This window comes from Hemiscyllium ocellatum, chromosome 23, assembly GCF_020745735.1.
Source record: "Hemiscyllium ocellatum isolate sHemOce1 chromosome 23, sHemOce1.pat.X.cur, whole genome shotgun sequence".
Lineage (NCBI taxonomy): Eukaryota > Metazoa > Chordata > Chondrichthyes > Orectolobiformes > Hemiscylliidae > Hemiscyllium > Hemiscyllium ocellatum.
Genome location: NC_083423.1, coordinates 6,126,939 through 6,147,232, shown reverse-complemented (window position 1 = coordinate 6,147,232; position 20,294 = coordinate 6,126,939). Strand labels below are relative to the sequence as shown.

At 42.2% G+C, this 20,294-nt stretch overlaps 1 protein-coding gene across 2 annotated transcripts in view; it reads left to right on the top strand.

Moving 5' to 3' along the window:
- cdc123 (cell division cycle 123 homolog (S. cerevisiae)) overlaps positions 1 to 13,187 on the top strand; it is a 38,310-nt gene extending 25,123 nt beyond the window's left edge. The window contains exons 10-13 of one of the 2 annotated variants that reach the window (XM_060843088.1): positions 1,031 to 1,059; positions 5,155 to 5,271; positions 9,628 to 9,765; positions 12,611 to 13,187. In XM_060843088.1, the coding sequence (XP_060699071.1) occupies positions 1,031 to 1,059; positions 5,155 to 5,271; positions 9,628 to 9,765; positions 12,611 to 12,652 (326 nt within the window). In that variant the 3' untranslated portion in view covers positions 12,653 to 13,187. The remainder of the gene's footprint in view (positions 1 to 1,030; positions 1,060 to 5,154; positions 5,272 to 9,627; positions 9,766 to 12,610) is intronic. The other variant, XM_060843089.1, reaches the window with a different exon arrangement.
- Positions 13,188 to 20,294: the final 7,107 nt, after the last annotated feature.

Here is a 20,294-nt window from a genome sequence, read left to right as displayed (position 1 = left end):
GCACCAATGCAGATTGATTTCTCTCATTACAGTCTGACAACCCAAACATTTACCTGTTTATCCCCACTTTAGACATCCTAATATATTATGACAAATCCCACAAGCACTAATTGTGTTTAACATCATATTCTGTGATAGAATGTTATTGAAATAATGTTATTGAACACTATTTTGAAAATCCAAATACCGGGCACTACATCGACTAGTTCACCTTGTGTAACTTATTAAATACATCCTCAAACATCTCTAAGAATTCTCAAATGTGATTTGCCTTTCACAAGTCAATGTTGACTCTGCTCAATTAATCATGATTTTCTAGCAGCCTTGTTGTAATTTCCTATTAATGGATAATAAATGTCAAGTTACTTTGTTCTCTTGCTCCTTCTTGAATTGTGGGGTTGCATTTGCAAACATTCAATCCACAGAGGCGTTCTAGAAGCTAAGGATTTATTATGATTCTGCCAAAGTCAGTATTAGATACTGACCAGCGTGGTAGCTCACTGTCACCTTCAAAAAGGTGGTTAGGGATGGGCAACAAATACTGGCCTTGCCAGCACTCGATGGCACTCCTTCCCAGGAGTCAGGAATGTCGTCTTTAAGTGTGGCTACTTTAAAGGCTAAGAGATATTTGAACTACAGCGTGTAAGCCGAATTCTATCCCCTTTTGAACATCATGCAGGATGTCCTTATTAGCTTTAGTTGAACAGCTAAATGGGGAGCAGATCGGGAAGCACACATGCAAAAACGGTTGCAATTTTTCTGCAGTGCAAACTGAGGAGCTGGGAGTTGCAAAGTTGAGTTACTACAGGGTGAGAGAGTATAGCTACTGTTTGACTAGTGTACATAGGCAGCTCATTGAAGTATTCTGTAAGAGTGAACTATTCCACCACAATATTTGATGTCAATGCCTCTCCATGCTGGAAAATAGCCTCAATATGTTTGTCTCGCATGCTGCATTCTTACAAAAGCATTTTTGGGTGTTACTTGTGCATTAGAAAGCTTATCCATGACTTCTCTTTCCCGTTTACAGTTGTATTTGATGTATACAGAGACAGTCAGGTATGTAAACTCATCTGAAATAGCACCAATAATAGTTTAATTGTTCTCAGTGTTGAAAATAACATGTCTGTGATAACAAGATTTTGTCTCTTTTTCTGATTCCCTTCTCTAAATCTGGACAAGTGCTTAAAAACTATTTGCAAACATTCACTCTCGCTCCCTCTTTTTCCCTCACCCACAACCACCATCACCATCCAATGTTGTCTCAATGCTTATTTTTGGAGGAGAAGAGGCTTATTGGAGAAAGACAAAGTGAGTTGATGAGAATCATCGAGACTGAGAGAGTATCAGGGGCTTCAGAAGGTGAATAGTGCAATATCCAATCTTGGGATAAGAAGGCAATCTTGGGGATGCACTACTGAATAGTAAAGTATCTCTAGTACAGAGGAAGTTGGAGGAAAGATATCAAGGGTTGAGCAATGCAGAGTGGGCATGTCGTTATTTAAAATAAACGAAGAAGTGTCGATGCTGGAGATCTGAAACAGAAATTATGGCAATACCGGCAGCATCTGTGGGAAGAAAGCAGTTAATACTTCAACTCTGGTGACTTTTCATCAGAACTGATAGCAGCTAGGAAGAATGGTATTGGGTAGATGGAAATGGAGGAGAAAGTGAGGACTGCAGATGCTGGAGATAAGAGCTTGAAAATGTGTTGCTGGAAAAGCGCAGCAGGTCAGGCAGCATCCAAAGAGCAGAAGAATCAACATTTCGGTTATAAGCCTTTCTGAAGACTCTCCTGCTCCTCGGATGCTGCCTGACCAGCTGTGCTTTTCCAGCACCACACTCTTGACTCTGATCTCCAGTATCTGCAGTCCTCACTTTCTCCCTATATTGAAAGCAACCCATATAATGTGTCAATAGGCCTAGGAATAGGTTAGATTAGATTAGATTCCCTACAAATTGGAAACAGGCCTTTCAGCCCAACAAGGCCATACCGACCCTTGGAAGAGCAACCCACCCATACCCATTCCCCTACCCTATATTTACCCTTGACTTGGCAATTTAGAATGGCCAATTCAGCTGACTTGCACATCTTTGGATTGTGGGGGGAAACCCACGCAGACACATGGAAAATGTGCAAACTCCACTCAGACAGTTGCCCGAGGTGGCGCTGTGAGGCAGCAGTGCTAACCACTGAGCCACTATAACTTTGCTAAAAAGCCACCTATGTTACAATAGGACCGAGCATGGCGTGGATTAAAAAATATTGGGCAGATGGAATCAGCTGTAAAGTTATTGAATTCAATGTTGGGTTCTCAAGGCTGCAGGTCCCTAAGCAGAAAATGCGATTTTGTTCTTTGAGCTTGCCGAGGTTTTTGGAGAAACAAATCATGCTGGAACTTGTCAAGTGGCTGCATTCCAGTTATGCTAAGGCAGCTTAACTGGAAAGGTGATTATTTTAGGATTTAATGTGCAACATGTTTTCTTGTGTTGATTTACTCTATTCCCCATTCAGCTCCCTCTCCCACTCCTGAATGTTATAGAGGGTAATTTCCCCTGGTAGCATCATCCAAGTTACTGTGTTTCTTGGACGAAATCAGAGCAGTGAGTTTCAGCGTGCTGTTGTATTGTGAAGGGCATTCCAATGCATTATCTAACAGGGACCACAGGATTGCAAATAGAGCAGAAATTCTAGCTGGTTTCCACACCACCCCTCAGCAAAGCGGCAGATCATGTTAATGCAGCCAAAATCAGGCAGGGAATTCAACCTGGGACTTCCTGGTTTATAGAAATTGATATCTTTATGCACCAGAGAATTGGAAAATCTCCACCTGCCATTATTTAACATTGCCCAGAGCCTCTGGGATGATATAGAGTCAATTCAAGCAGTCAGTTCCCAAGTCAGTCACCAGAAAATGCATATTGAGAGTCATCAGTTGACTAAATGCCCATTAAATTCCAGCTACCAAATAAAGCAACTAAAAATGAGTGATTAATTCTTGCAACTGATGTGTTCCTCTTACTTCTTAAAACACTATCTGATCCTCAACATTCAAAACATTTTAATCTCTGCAAAAATGTTGACCCCCATTGTTGATACAGCTAGAGATTAGATGTTCCTAAATTCTGCTGCCTAAAACTTTCTTAATCCCAACTGGAAGAAGATGTTCTCTACTGCAGGACTATTCACATTTCAGTGTTAATGGATCACGTGGATATAGACTATGGTTTACAGAGGGCCAATTAAAATTTAAAATATGTTTGTTGAATCGCTACAGTGTGGAAACAGGCCATTTGGCCCAGCAAGTCCACACCAACCCTATGAAGAATAACCGACTCAGACCCATTCATCTACCCTATTATTCTACATTTACCCCTGACTCATGCACCTAACCCACACATCCCTGAACACTGTGGGCAATTTAGCATGGCCAATTCACCTTAAACTGCACATCTTTGGATAGTGGGAGGAAACCCACGCAGATACTGGGAGAATGTGCAAACTCCACATTGGTTGGAATCGAACCTGAATCCCTGGCACTGTGAGGCAGCAGCACTAACCATTGAGCCACTGTGCTGCCCTTGTTAGCATATCAAGTTGCTGATTCTAGCTGACCATTTGAACAACAATATAGTATCAATATTCACAAAAATTTTTAAACCTCTCAAATCCATAAAATTCCAACAAGAAACTATCATCACATTATTATGAAGAGACTGTTAACTATTAAAAGTAAATTTGAATTCCCAGTGACCAATAAAGAATCATGACAAGATTTCTCATTCAAGGAGTTTTACCGTAACAAACACAATAAAAGCAACATCGCCTACCTACTTAGGCACCCTGCACAGCAGATTACAGAAAAGATATCCCCTTAATTTCCTTACACAAGCAACAGTCCCACACAGCATTGATACAATACACTACAACTTGAAGGTTTGTTGTTGCTCCCAACTTCCATTAGTGTGCTTCTCCCTGTTTTGCCAAGTCATAACGTTGTCTGTCAAAAATTGTATTCCTCAGTCTTTTGAGAATCTCCAAATTGACTTCAGGCAGCACAATCACTCCAGTGGCTTCCTCTCCCAGCCCAGCCAGAGTGAATTTCCCAGAATCCTTAAATTTCTACAGATTCTGTCTCTTGAATAGAAAGCACATTCCCACCTGCATTATACCTGGTGGCTCACAAAGAATAGTCTGCTCCTCAGGTGTGTTCAACAGCTGCTGTTTCAATTTTTTTCTCTCTCTCTGTCCTCCTTTCTTGCTCTGAGACTTCCTGTCTCTCGCTGTCTGTCCAGGATGTCAGAATCGGTAAATGTGAGAATGTGTAAGTCTGCCCACAGCGCTTCCTTTCTTTGTCCCCATATGAAAGCTGGCATTTGGGGTTCAGTCAGACTCAAATTGGCCCCCAGTCCCACGTTAACTGCACTACATGAGATTATTGCCAGGTAGAACTATAGAAGGTCTTATGCTCCATTTTATCTTGAATTAAAAGAAGACCACTTAAAACATAATTACTTTATCAGCCCTAATGTCTAACAATATGGACAATTATCATTGAGTTGGTAGAGTTTTAAAGACAATATTGTACATATTCAGGATTACGGGACTCCAGAGCTGTTGACTCACTGTGGATGCCTGAATTTCATGGCAGTTCTCAGACTAACTTGTATGGTAGTTTAGTGTGGTCCTGTGTGAAAGTGAGGACTGCAGATGCTGGAGATCAGAGTTGAGATTAGAGTGGTGCTCGAAAAGCACAGCAGGTCAGGCAGCAGGCGAGGAGCAGGAAAATCGATGTTCCGGGCTGTGTTCACATTCACCAGTGAAGATCTGCCATAGCAATATAGAAACTAGGAGCAGTTCTAGGCCATTTGGCCCTCTGAGCTTGCTGCAGCATTCAGTATGATCATGTGGCTGATCCCCTATCTCAAGGCCATATTCCTGCTTTCTCTCCATAACCCTTGATTTCTTAAGCTGCTTTTTTCTGGAATAGAGTTTCAGCTATGATAGGAAAGTTTATTCATTTGCTCTGCTATTAATTTATGCTTCTTTTCAACTGTTATCTCAAAACTTTATTTTTTCAATTATTTTCTCAAAGGTAATTTTTGTCATTGTATAGCTAACATTTCAAAATGTTTTCCACATCTATTTCACAGGGCAAGGTGTGGCTTATAGATTTTAATCCTTTTGGAGAAGTGACTGACTCCTTGCTATTCAGCTGGGAAGAGCTGATATCTGGACAGACCATCAGTAAAGGAGACCTTAAGGATCCAGTAAGAGCTTTGGTGATTCAGTGGGATGTATTCACTGATTAGTATATTTTTGTGGAACTCTTCTCTACTAACAACTCTAGGTTGTGCTGATCAGTGTAGTTGTACCTCTTTGTTCCTTAGCTTGAACCAAATAACCTAGCACTTACTTCACTTGGTCTTTTAATTTCTCCTGCTTTCCACCCTCCCATTCCCTTTCGTTCTTTTTCCCTGTCCTGTCCCTTTGCCTGTGCTTAAAATCTGTTACCTCTCTAGTCTTTTCCCATTCTGTTGAAAGGTCATTAACATGAAACTTTAACTCTGTTTCTCTCTTACAGATATGGCTGAGTAGTTCAAATATTTCCTGTCATTATTTCAGATTTCAAGCATTTGCACTACTTTGTTTTTATACCTTTCCAAGCCAACTTGCTACTTAGTTTTTGTCTAATGTGCATTTCTTTTCGAAGCTGAAAGAGGTGTTAAATCTAGTAGATGTAAAGTATTCTACTGCACAATCTTGGAAGAGCAGTGGAGTTATTCCCATTGTCCTCAACAATATTTATTCCTTAATCAAATCACTATAATGATCATCATACTGCTGCTTGTGGGAGGTTTCTGTTTGCAAATTGCTGTCATGTTTGCTGCATTACTTCTGCAACTAGGCTTCTAAAAGATTTCATTAGATTTAGGATACCCTGTTGTCACGAAAGTCTTCCCTTTCACACCAAGCTGAGCTTTCGGACTCTATTACCAAGCCAACCTACTTCTGCGTCTGCACCATTCGCTCATCTGTACCTTTGCTTCATCTTGTTTGCTGCTACAACCTTTGTGTGTGCCTTTGCTACCTCTGGACTCAACCATTTCAATGCTGTTCTCAGTAGCCTCACACCTTGCACTTTCTGTAAGCTTCAACACATCCAAAACTCCACCACCTGCCCAGAAATGCTTTGTTTTTTTAAAAAATTGTCTTCTTTTATTTTAAATTCCTCCATTGCCTTACCCATACCAATCTCTGTAACTTCCTCCAAATCTACAACCTTCAGATCCCTGGGTCTTCCCAGTTATGAATTTTTTTTTGTCACATTGGTAGTTGTGTCTTCTGCTTCCTAAACTCTATAGTTTCCTCTAAATTGCTTTTAATTGCACCATACATCCACAATGTCTTTGACCAAGATTTTGATCATCTTTTCAAAAAACAATTAATGGCTCAGTATGAAGGTTTTTCATTTGATTATGTTCCTGAGAAGTGCCTTAGGCCTGTTTTGTTATGTTAAATACAAGTTCCTGTTTTGGTTTCTATGTCCAGGATAACAATAAATGGAGAATTGCAGGTTTTTGCCTCAGTAAGTGCCCAAAATGGCAGTGTGACCAAGTCAACATGGTGTGTGACTGGGAGGGGAACCTTGAAGTGCTGGTGTCCCCAACACTTCACAACGCTTTTCAATCTTCATTAGAGCAGTCCTGAGGGCAATCAACTCTCATCTGTTTAAAAAGTGAAGGCAATTCATTTGGCCAATTAACCCAAAACCAATTCCCAGCAAATAGTCATAGAGTTGTACAGCACAGAACAGACACTCTGGCCCAACTCGTCAATGCCGACCAGATATCCTAAATTAATCGAGTCTCATTTGCCAGCACTCGGTCAACATCCCTCTAAACCCTTTCTATTCTTGTACCCTTCCAGATGCCTTTTAAATGTTGTAATTATATCAGCTTCCACCACCACCTCTGGCAGCTCAATCCATATAAACAACACACTCTGTGTAAAAAAAGTTGCCCCTTAGGACCCTTTCAAATCTTTCCCATCTCACCTTAAACCTATGCCCGCTAGGTTTGGACTCCCATAGCCTGGGGAGAAGATCTTCACTAAACACCCCATCCATGCTTCTCATGAGTTTATAAACTTCTATAAGGTCACCCCTCATTCTCTAATGGTCAAGGGAAAATCCCGTAAGCCCAGTTGTGTTGCTGATGGTTTTGTATAACCTTTCTCTCAACAATCTCAAAGCTATCCTCAGCCAATGCCATAGTTGTGAAATTAGCAAGTTTTGAGAAGATTTGTAGCCCAGGTTGAGGTTCTGGATGTAGGTTTGCACGCTGAGCTGGAAGGTTCGTTTTCAGTCTTCGTCCAGAGGCTCACTGAAGATGTTACCTAGTAGGGTGACGAAACGTCTGAAAATGAACCATCCAGCTCATCGAGCAAACCTACATCCATACTTGTGAAGTATCGCTACTATTGTAAACGTGAAATATATCAGCCAGTTTGTGCACAACTAATCCCTATAAACTGTAATGTGTTAACAATCAGATAATCTGTTTATGTTGTTGATTGAGGGCCAGAACAGTGGGAATAACTGCCCTGCTCGTTTTCATAAGCACCATCATAAATCATTCATACCCACCCAGGCAGGTTCAGAGTGGGACTTTGGTTGAGCATCTCACCTGTGGAAAAGCACAGCAGGTCAGGCAGCATCCAAAGAGCAGGAGAATTGAAGTTTCAGGCAAAGCCCTTCATCAGGATTGTTCATGAAGAGAAATCAAAGTTAACATTTCAGGTCCGGTGACCCTTCCCCAGAACAACAATTGCAGTTCTTTTGGTTATTTTCCTTGTTAGAACTTATTGCACATGAAGTACTTGGAAATCTATTTTAAATATTTGAGACTGACAAACAGACAGCACTTGTTCTGAACTAATGTCTCCTAGCATGGTGTGGATAAATGAAGTCTAAGGAAGCAACTCCATTCTCCTTCTTGATATCCTTATCGTTGGCGGTCCCTCGCAGAGGAGGATAACTCTTTTCCACTATCAGAGTAAGTCAGTAGATGGCTGTACAGTCTGATGCGGCTTCCACAGACTCTGCTACACCTGGGGTAAAAGGAGTTCGTGGGAAGGAGTAGGTGAGGAGTTGGTGTGCCTTCCTTAGGCTGTTTTCCCCCGGCTTCCACTTTTACCCAACCTCAAATCTCAAGCTGTACAGCACGTTCCCGGATGCTCCTCATCCACGTTGGATGGTCTTGGGCCAATGATTCCCAGGTGTCTGTGGGAATACCAGTGATACCTTGAACTCTGAGATCCGCCCACCAAGCACCCATAGGACTGCCTGGGCATAAAATGCAGGTGATCGGAGCAAAAGCCCACAAGCGACTGTACAGCCATCTACTGACTCACCCTGACAGTGGAAAAGAGTTAGCCTTCTCTGCGAGGGACCGCTGACGATGATGATGATGATGATGATGACGACGATGATAAGGGTATCAAGAAGGAGAACGGGGTTGCTTCCTTAGACTTCATTTACCTACACCATGCTAGAAGACATTAGTTCAGAACAAGTGCTGTATGTTTGTCAGTCTCAAATATTTAAAATAGATTTCCAAGCACTTCATGTGCATTAAGTTCTAACAAGGACAACAACTGAAAGAACTGTGGTTGCTATTCTGAGGAAAGGTCACTGGACCTGAAATGTTAACTTTGATTTCTCTTCATGACCACTCTTGATGAAGGAATTTTGCCCAAAACATCGATTCTCCTGCTCCTCAGATGTTGTCTGACCTGCTGTGCTTTGCCAGCACCACACTCTTGACTCTGATCTCCAGCACCTGCAGTCCTCACTTTCTCCCATCTCACCTGGCTGGTGACACCTCCTGTAGTGAAGCACCCCCATTGAACTGCATGGAGTGTCAGCTTTGACATTGGTTCTCAAGCCCTGGAGTGGGATTTGAACCTGGATTCTTGTGACTCAGAAGAAAGAGTGCAGTCAGAGAACCACAATTAATGTCTTCGGAGGGAATTTGTTCAAATTAAAACTGAGGTGAAGTTGAAATGCACATAATAATTATCATTCTTCTTCATCCTTCCCACCATTTTGTTAATTTCACTGGAATATTTTTGCAATCAAGTGCGCTCTTTTAGTGCATTTTCGTTTCAAAGTAGTTTTATGTTCCATTGAGTATCATTGATCTCCAACCATTAACCTAAAGTCTGCACAAGAATTTGGTCAATTGATTTCATCCTTTAGCTGCTGAGCATTTTTTGTTTCTGCCCATATTTTGTGAATAACTTACTTTGAATAAAAAGCAAAATACTGTGGATCCTGGAAATCTGAAACGAACACATAATGCTGGAAATCTGAAACGAACACATAATGCTGGAAAAACTCAGGTCTAGCAGTATCTGTGGAGAGAGAAACAGTTAACATTTTGGGTCCAGTCTGACTCTACTTTGGAGAGAGAGAAAAACTAGGTTAATGTTCTTCATAGATACCGTCAGACTTGCTGAGTTTCTCCAGAAATTCTTTTGGGCAAGTTGGAGTTTTTTTGTTCCTGCATACTGCATTTATCTGTGGTTCCTGATTTTGATTGGGGGTTTACTGTCATTTCTAGGACTTACCAGCCTTTCGCTATATAACAAGTGAAATGACAGTCCAGCCCAGTCCCTATTTAAGGTACCGGCTGCCGAAAGACTTTGTGGACCTGTCACGAGGGGAAGATGCACACAAACTAATCGATTTTCTTAAACTGGTAAGCTAAATTTAGAAGTGTATGACTGATTTTCTTTTAACTGTTTTCCCTGAGGTATCGAAGGCTGAGGGGTGACTTTATAAAGTTTATAAAATCATGAGGGGCATGGATGGAGTAAATAGACAAGATCTTCTCCCTGGGGTTGAAGGGTCTAAAACTAGAGGGCATAGGTTTTGGATGAGAGGGGAAAGATTCAAAAGGGACCTAAGGGGCAACGTTTCATGCAGAGGATGGTGCACGTATGGAATGAGCTGCCAGAGGAAGTGGTGGAGGCTGGTACAATTACAACATTTTAAAAGGCATCTGGGTGGGTATATGAATAGATTAGATTAGATTAGATTACTTACAGTGTGGAAACAGGCCCTTCGGCCCAACAAGTCCACACCGATCCGCCGAAGCGCAACCCACCCATACCCCTACATTACCCCTTTACCTAACACTACAGGCAATTTGTCCTGGCCAATTCACCTAACCTGCACATCTTTGGACTGTGGGAGGAAACCGGAGCACTCGGAGGAAACCCACGCAGACACAGGGAGAACGTGCAAACTCCACACAGTCAGTCGCCTGAGTCAGGAATTGAACCCGTGTCTCCGGCGCTGTGAGGCAGCAGTGCTAACCACTGTGCCACCGTGCCGCCCACTGCCACCGTGCCACCCATAGGAAGGGCTTAAAGGGATATGGGCCAAGTGCTGGCACATGGGACTAAATCAATTTAGGATTTCTAATCGGCATGGACATGTTGGACTGAAGGGTCTGTTTCCGTGCTGTACATCTCTGTGACTGTATATTAAATGTAAAATAACTTTTTTTAAAAAGCAAGATTCTAATTAAAGTCTTGTGGTCAGAATAAAATATTATCTCTGATTTCTTCTGCAAAATAAAGAGACCAGGAGATTGCATTATATAATATTTGATTTTGTACAGTGGACTCCCGAAGTTACCGACTTGTAACAGCTGTCAATAGTTTGCACACAGTGAATCTATCATTTGATTGCAAGATCTGGCATTAGTATGTGGAAAGTTCAGAGTATACACAGAATAGAAGCTGTGCTGAGACATTAAATCTCAGAAAAGGTATAGTTAAATACTTCCCTTATTGCAAAGTAAGGATGGTGACATTTTGCAGTTTTAATGGTTTCAATTTACACTGATTTCCAGTTTGACAAAGTTTATTTAAGTACTTACTTTACAATTACTTCTAGCAAAATGCTTCCAAGTGAAAATCTAATTAAAGTTGAAATTTTCTATAGAATTTTATTGTTTGAGTTTGTGACAGTCCACTGATCATTTGAAGTCCTTTTGTTTTGAATAAACCTCATTAGTGATTATCTCCATGCGTCAGTCTATTAGGTGATGGAAAATGTCAAGGACTGAAAAATTTGAAGTGATTCTTTACAATTTTCCTTTGCATGCTATTTAAAAATCTGTGATTGAGGAATAAGTGTGGATACTGGAATAAGCTTCTGATTATTGCTAGCTCATCGATAGATTCTCTTTTATATAGTGAACAAAAAAATCACAAAACAAGATAAAATGCACTATTTGTGTAGGAGAAGGACACAGCTCCCATTTGCATCTTTTAGAGTCAAAGAGTCGTAGAGATGTACAGCATGGAAACAGACCCTTCAGTCCAACCCGTCCATGCCGACCAGATATCCCAACCCAATCTAGTCCCACCTGCCAGCACCCGGCCCATATCCCTCCAAACTCTTCCTATTCATATACCCATCCAAATGCCTCTTAAATGTTGCAATTGTACCAGCCTCCACCACTTCCTCTGGCAGCTCATTCCATACACGTACCACCCTCTATGTGAAAAAGTTGCCTCTTAGGTATCTTTTATATATTTCCCCTCTCACCCTAAACCTATGCTCTCTAGTTCTGTCCTCCCTGACCCCAGGGAAAAGACTTTGCCTATTTACCCTATCCATACCCATCATAATTTTGTAAACCTCTATAAGGTCACCCCTCAGCCTCCGACACTCCAGGGAAAACAGTCCCAGCCAGTTCAACCTCTCCCTATAGCTCAAATCCTCCAACACTGGCAACATGCTTGTAAATCTTTTCTGAACACTATCAAGTTTCACAACATCTTTCCGATAGGAAGGAGACCAGAATTGCACACAATATTCCAACAGTGGCCTAACCAATGTCCTGTACAGCCGCAACATGACCTCCTAACTCCTGTACTCAATACTCTGACCAATAAAGGAAAGCATACCAAACGCCTTCTTCAATATCTAGGAGGTGAAGGGAAGAGAGGGGTGGCCATGTATCTTTCTACATTTTCTTCTCTCGGGATCAGGTTTGATCAGAGAATTGTGGACTGACTGTACCATCATAGAAACACATTGGGAGTAATTCCCTACAGCAAATTATTGTCCTTGTTTCAAAATGCAGAAGAAAAACAAAGAATGTTCTGGGTTCACACTTAATCATAAAACAACGAATCATACTGTCCGCTTGCTATTCCATCAGAATTAGTTGGCTGATTCTATGAAATCAGCCTTTTAGATATTAAAAAAAACCCTGCAACTTCCTGAGTGTGATTAAACCCTTTTGGCTTTGGTGCCCACACAGAGATTTTATTTTATGGAGACTTTGAAAGCCAATGATAAATGCTAGTCCATCCTGCAGGAAAGGAGAAGGAACACTGACAAGGTTATCTGAGGCCTACTGGTTAAATCTCAATAGCTCAAAAAGTCACTTATGACTTGGTGGCTTGTTATCATCTTCACTCTGAAAGTTAATATTGTAGAGAGATCTAATGGAGAGAGAAGAAAAATACAGCTTATAAAAAGAAATCTTGCTTAAAGTTAATTTTTTTGTTCCTCACCATTAGACAAGAAATCAAGAACCGGAAAGTTCAGATGAAGAGGGATAACGTTTTACAGCAACAATCTTCACGGGATAAATGCAAAGCAAATGAAAGACTTCATGTGGAGTTCATTTGATGTTCCCTGGCAAATATCAATGAGAAAATTTGAAAGGTTGCCTAGTTTCATCTAGTAACAGAGACTGATGTAACATTATTGTAAAAATTACGAAATAAATTGAACAAACTGTAGAATAACTCTAAATGATAACCATGTGTTAGTGAAGAAGTCTGCATATCTATAATAAATTTCTGTAAAATAAAATTTTATAAATTTTATTGAATTCAGTTTTGATTGCTGTTGTAATAAATTGGTGTAGTTGCCATTTGCTAAATAGACCTAGAAAAGTATGTGGTATGCAGCGAGATCTTCCACATGGGAGACGATAGTCTATCATATAAACAAAGGAAAGTCAGTTCAGAACAATGTTTGCTGCATTTCAAAATGTAATTAATTGCATAAAATGCTTGATGCAATTTGCACAGAAGACGCTAATTAGCTTCTGCTATTATAATCAATGGAATTGGAAATTTCAAAATGAAATCTTTCAAACAAAAAATTTTTGTGCCAGTTTGTGACATTTGTGAACTAATAACATTTTTAAACAGAAATGTACGATTGTGTCTGAGTAATCAATGATCACTCAATGCGGTTTTTCTTCAGCCTAATTGTATTCTAAGTTTAAAAAATTTTCCAAAGTTTTCAATGAACACACTGGGAGATTAAGAAGTTTTAGATTTAAGCTATAGTTTAAAGGTAAAACATGCAATTTTAACTATCTGTTTACCTCTGGTAATGTTTGTATCTTAAATGTTGCCTAACAAAAGTATTCTTCACTTTGAAATAATTTATTTAATTTTGACATTAGAAGTAGGAATTATAGGTGTAATGCATATTTGCAAAATATTTTGCAATATTTAAAGAATGAAGAAATAAGATAATAAATAAAAGGGGAAGAATATACGTGGAGAATTATGTAAACGCCCTAACAGTAGTTGTGCAGTAAGACAGATTAAATCAGGAGATAGTGAGGGTGTAAAAAGACAGTACATTAATGGGTGACTTTAATCTTCATGTTGATCAGGAAAGTCAAATTGGCCAAGGGAGCCATGAGAGAGAATTCATACAATGTATTTGGGACAGGTTCCTAGAACAATATGTTTTGTATGATGTGTATTGAGGCAGTTTTAAAAATGATCACAATGAAAAAGTCCCTCAGAAATCAGTGATCTTAACCTTGTAGAACTTAGTGTTCAATTTGAGAGGGAGAATCTTGAATTGGATATAAGCGATAAACTTAAAAGGATAATGACAAAAGAAGGTCAGATCTATCGGCATTGGATTAAACTGGGAAGGGGAGTGGTGTGCTCATTCTGCCAGATGTGGGAGATCAGGGAGCAGTCTAATGTCCCCGATGACTATGTTTGTAGGAAGTGTGACTGGCTGCAGTTCCTCACATGTTTGGTTGAGGTGGCAGTTGGACACATTGAGGAACAGACAGGGGGCAGAGAGTGTGATAGAAACTATATACAGGGAGGTATCATACCACAGGTTCAGCCATAGATGGGTGTCCACCAGGAGAAGCAGGCAGGTCAAGCAGGAGTTTCCTGTTGCTATTCCCCTCTCTAACAGGTAGACCATTTTGGATACTGTTGGAGGGGAAAGCATCGCAGGGAGTATGTTAGCAGCAGCCAAGCCTGTGGCACCACAACTGGCTCTGCTGTAAAGCAGGATCGGGGAACTCCAAGTGAGCGATAGTGTTAGGAGGCTTGCTTGTTAGGGGCACAAACAGGTGTTTCTATGGCCATGTTTGAGACTCCAGAATGGTGTGTTCCTCCCTAATGCCAGGGTCAAAGATGTTTCTGAATAGTTGCACGAAGTTCTGAAGGGTGAGCAGACCGAGGTAGCTGTACACATTAGTACAAATGACATAGTTAGAAGGAGGGTGAAGATCCTGTGGAGTGAGTACAGGGAGTTAGGAAAGAGACTGATAATCAGGACCTTGTAGGTTGTAATCTCTGGGTTGCTACCAGTGTCATGTATTAGTGAGGCAAGGAATAGAAAGATAGGACAGATGAATGCGTGCAGGGGCAGGGTTTCAGGTTCTTGGATCATTGGGACCTCTTCTGGGTGTTATGGACCAGGCCAGACCCCTCAAAACATTTCAGGAAGGTAGCCCAGACCCCAACTTTGCTAGTGCAGTGTACGGTGGATATTCCAGGAGAGATGTTGCTGGTCAAACCACTTAGTTTTAAACAAAATCAAATTTATTTACAAGATTACGGAATGAAACACAAACAAAAGAGAACAGAATACTGAATAACAACCTATCTGAAAACCTAACAGATCATCCCGACTTAATGCTGCTGTTCCATGCACTTGCAACAATCCCCATAAACACCCCTTGGCACAAAAGGTAAAATCAAACACAGGGTCTTACAGGAAAGGGGTCAGAGAGAGACCTGCGTCTTTGGGTCCAGCAGCTCTTTCTGACTGTGTGGAGTTTGCACGTTCTCCCCGTGTCTGCGTGGGTTTCCTCCGGGTGCTCCGGTTTCCTCCCACAGTCCAAAGATGTGTGGGTCAGGTTGTAGGGGTATGGGTGGGTTGCACTTCGGTGGGTCGGTGTAGACTTGTTGGGCCGAAGGGCCTGTTTCCACACTGTAAGTAATCTAATCTAATCTAATCTAATCTTTCCACGCTATGGCTAAAAAACCAAACCAAACCAGAGAAAAGCTGAGCTGGGAGAGTTGACCACTCCCCTTTCATTTTAAATGTATTTTATTTTCAAAAACTTGAAAGCCTATTGTCTGAGGCAGTATCTGTTTGCTATAATCAAACTGGCCCTAAAACCTTTCAACTCACACTTTTCGGAGTCTGTGTCTTTTACGACCTCTCTGGGGAAAAAAAAACAAGGACAACATAACCTTGTTAAAGGGGCAGCATCATCACATGGGGCAGGGGTGATGCCTTGTACAAGAGGGGAAGGTTGCAGCTAAACTGGAGGGAGCTAATATCCCCACAGGAAGGTTCACTACTGGGGAGGGTTTAAACTAGAGTGACGGGGTGAGGAACCAGAGCAGCAGGTCAGCAAGTGGAGGGGTTGAAGGGAAGTAGATGTTAGGATCAGTAAATAGAAAGGACGGACAGGCAGGAACAGCTAAATGAACATTTTGGTACTAATGGGCTGACGTGTGTATATTTAAACGCAAGAAGTATTATAGGTAAGACAGATGAGCTTAGAGCCTGGATCAGTAGATGGGACTAAGACATTGTGGCCATTACAGAGAATTGGTTGAGAGAGGGACAGACCTGGCTGCTCAGTGTTCCAGGGTTTAATTGTTTTAGATGAGATAGAGAGGAAGGTAAAGGAGGTGGAGGGGTTTACAAATCAGGAAGAGTGTTACATCTGCACTCAGAGAAGACATACTGGAGGGCTCATCCACTGAAGCAATTTGGGTAGAGCTCAGAAATAAGATAGGTGTAGTCACTCTGACAGGATTACTCTACAGGCCCCTGAACAGCCACCAGGATATTGAGGAACAAATATGTAGGCAGATTATGGAAAGGTGCAATAAAAACAGATTTATTACATTGGATGACTTTAACTTCCCCAATATCGACTGGGAGTGTAGAACAAGAGGCTTAGATAGGGCAGAATTTGTTAGGTGCATCCAAGGGGGTTTTTTGAAACAGTATGTGGAGGGGCCATACTGGACCTTGTCCTTGCTAATGAGCCTGGCCAGGTGATTGACCTTTCAGTGGGAGTGCATTTTGGAGACAGTGATCACAACACCTTAAGTTTTAAGATAGCTTTGAATAAGGACAGGTCAGGACGCTGTTTTAATAGCAGCAGCAATGTTGATTATGGATCTACACAGCTAAAAGAAATTGTCAGGAACTTGTGGCAAGGTACTAAATTGGGGGGAGGGCAAGTTATGTGAGTATTATGTTAATTGGGAAGAGCTGTTATTAGGTAAGTCTGCATTTGTCATGCAGGAACTATTTGAAGACCCGCTGATGAGAGTTCAGGATCAGGATGTTCCAGTAAGGGGAAAGGACAAGGATGGCAAGGTAAGGGATCCATGGATCATGAGAGAGGTCATCAATTTAGTCAAAAGGGAAAAAGAAGGACAGGAAGCTAAAATCAGTCAGGGCCCATGAGGAAAATAAAGAAAGCAGGAAAGAACACAAGCAGGGAATTTGGAGAGCAAGGAGGGGCCATGAAATGATCTTGGCAGGTGGAGTTAAAGAGAATCCCAAGGCATTCTGTACATATATTGAAAAACAAGAGGATAACTAGGGAGAAGGTAACACTGGTTGAAAACTATGGCATTGGAAAAGCACAACAGGTCAGGCAGCATCCAAGGAGCTGGAGATTCGACGTTTCAGGCATAAGCCCTTCATCGGTAATGTCGAGCATTCCTGATGAAGGGCTTTTTCCCGAAACGTTGATTCTCCTGCTCCTCCGATGCTGCCTGACCTTCTGTGCCTTTCCAGTGTCGCACTTTTCTACTCTGATCGCCAGCATCTGCAGTCCTCACTTTCTCCTGGAAGGTAGCCCTACTCAAGGATAAAGTAGGGAACTTGTGCTTGGAGGCAGAGGATGTGGGTGAGATGAGTACTCAGTATTTACCCAGGAGAAGGATATGGAGGATGATGAAATTTGTGTAGAGCATGCTAATATGCTAGGGCATTTTGAGATCAAGAAAGAAATGGTATTGGGATTCATAAAGAGCATTAAAGTGGATAAATCCCCAGGCCGTAATGGTATCTACCCCAGGTTACTGAGAGAGGCAAGAGAGGAGATTGCTGAGACCATGGCCAAGATCTTTGTAGCTGAAAATGTGTTGCTGGAAAAGCGCAGCAGATCAGGCAGCATCCAAGGAACAGGAGATTCGACGTTTCAGGCATAAGCCCTTCATCGGTAATGTCAAACATTCCTGAAGAAGGGCTTATGCCCGAAACGTCGAATCTCTTGTTCCTTGGATGCTGCCTGATCTGCTGCGCTTTTCCACAACACATTTTCAGCACTGATCTCCAGCATCTGCAGACCTCACTTTCTCCTCCAAGATCTTTGTACCTTCACTAGCCACAGGGGAGGTCCTGAAGAACTGGTGAGTAGCTAATGTTGTTCTTCTGTTCAAGAAGGGAAATCGGGATAATCCAGGGAACTTTCGACCAGTGGTTCTCAAATTGGTAGTTGGGAAGCTATTGGAGAGAGTTCCTAGGGATAGGATTTATGCACATTTGGAAAAACATGGCCTAATTATGGACAGTCAGCATGGCTTTGTGCAGGGCAGGTCATGTCTTATCAACTTGATTGAAGTTTTCAAGGAAGTGACAAAGGTGACCAATGAAAATAGAGCCGTGGATATTGTTTATGTGGATTTTAGTAATGGTCCCATGGTAGGCTCATTCAGAAGTTTAAGGTACATGGGATCCACGGTGACTTGGCCAGGTGGATTCAGAACTGACTTGCCCATAGAAGGCAGAGGGTAGTGATGGAAGGGTGTTTTTCAGGCTGGAGGTCCATGACTAGTGGTGTTTTGCAGGGATCCGTATTGGAACCTCTGCTGTTTGTGATTTCTATAAATGACTTGGAGGAAAATGTAGATGGGTGAGTTAGTAAATTTGCAGATGATACAGAGAGTTGTGGATAGTGTAGAATGTTCTCAAAAGTATACAGCAGGATATAGATCAGTTGCAAATATGGGCAGAGAAGTGGCAGATGGAGTTTAATGTGGGTAAGTATGAGGTGCAGAACTTTGGGAGATCAAATGTTAAGGAAAAATATGCAGTTAATGGCAAGACCCAGAATAGCATTGACGTACAGAGGGATCTTGGGGATCAAATCCATAGTTCCTTGAAAGTGGCCATGCAAGTAGGTAGGGTGGTAAAGAAGGCATATGGCATGCTTGCCTTTATTGGTCAAGGAACTGAGTACAAGAGTCAGGAGGTCATACTGCAGCTTTAGAAGAGTTGAGAGTGTAGTGCTGGGAAAGCATGGCAGCTCAGGCAGCATCTGAGGAGCAAAAGAATTGACATTTTTGGGCATAAGCTCTTCATCAGCATTCTTGATAAAGGGCTTATGCCTGAAACATCAAATCTCCTGCTCCTCAGATGCTGCCTGACCGGCTGGGGTTTTCCAGCATTACACTCTCGACTCTGATCTCCCGCCTCTGCAGTTCTCACTTTCTCCCTGCAGCTTTATATGACTTTGGTTGGGCCACATGTGAAGTGTTGCGTTCATGTCTGGTCGCCGCGTTACAGGAAGAATGTGAAGACTTTGGAAAGAGTGCAGAAAAGGTTTACCAGGATGCTACCAAGATTAGAGGGCATAAGCCGTAAGGAGAGGCTAGAAAAACTCAGGCTATTTTCTCCAGGGTGGTGGAGACTTGATAGAAGTCTATAACGTAATGAGATGGGCGGCACGGGAGCACAGTGGTTAGCACTGCTGCCTCACAGCGCCTGAGACCTGGGTTCAATTCCCGACTCAGGCGACTGACTGCGTGGAGTTTGCACGTTCTCCCCGTGTCTGCGTGGGTTTCCTCCGGGTGCTCCGGTTTCCTCCCACAGTCCAAAGATGTGCGGGTCAGGTGAATTGGCTATGCTAAATTGCCCGTAGTGTTAGGTAAGGGGTAAATGTAGGGGTATGGGTGGGTTGCGCTTCGGCGGGTCGGTGTGGACTTGTTGGGCCGAAGGGCCTGTTTCCACACTGTAAGTATTCTAATCAGATGCGCGGATAAGGTTGACCATCAGAATCTTTTTCCCAGAGTTATGTTTACCACTAGGGGGCATGCATTTAAGGTGAGATGGGAAAATTCAAAGCAGATGTGAGGGGCAAATTAGTTACACAGAGGGTGATAGGAGTCTGGAATGTGCCCTCGGGGTGGTGGTGGAGGCAGAGACGACAGGGGCATTTAAGGGGCTGTTAGATAAGCACATGAATATGCAAGAAATGGAGGGATATGGACCAAGGGCAGGCAGAAGAGATGAGTTTAGTTTGGCTTCATATTCAGTACAACATTGTGGGCTGAAGGGCCTGTTCCTGTGTTGTACTGTTCGCAAAATGTTCTAGAATTTTTTGAGGCAGTAATAAAGAATGGATAAGTGGATGTGGTGCATTTGGATTGCCAGAGAGTGTTTGATAAGAGGTAAAAACAATGACTGCAGATGCTGGAAACCAGATTCTGGATTAGTGGTGCTGGAAGAGCACAGCAGTTCAGGCAGCATCCAAAGTGCAGCGAAATCGACGTTTCAGGCAAAAGCCCTTCATCAGGAATAAAGGCAGTGAGCCTGAAGCGTGGAGAGATAAGCTAGAGGAGGGTGGGGGTGGGGAGAATGTAGCATAGGGTACAATGGGTGAGTGGGGGAGAGGATGAAGGTGATAGGTCAGGGAGGAGAGGATGGAGTGGATAGGTGGAAAAGAAAATAGGTAGGTAGGTCAAGTCCGGACAAGTCATTGGGACAGTGCTGAGCTGGAGCTTTGAAACTAGGGTGAGGTGGGGGAAGGGGAAATGAGGAAACTGTTGAAGTCCACATTGATGCTCTGGGGTTGAAGTGTTCCGAGGCGGAAGATGAGGCGTTCTTCCTCCAGGCGTCTGGTGGTGAGGGAGCAGCTACCACATTTCAGGCACTTTAAAAAAGTAG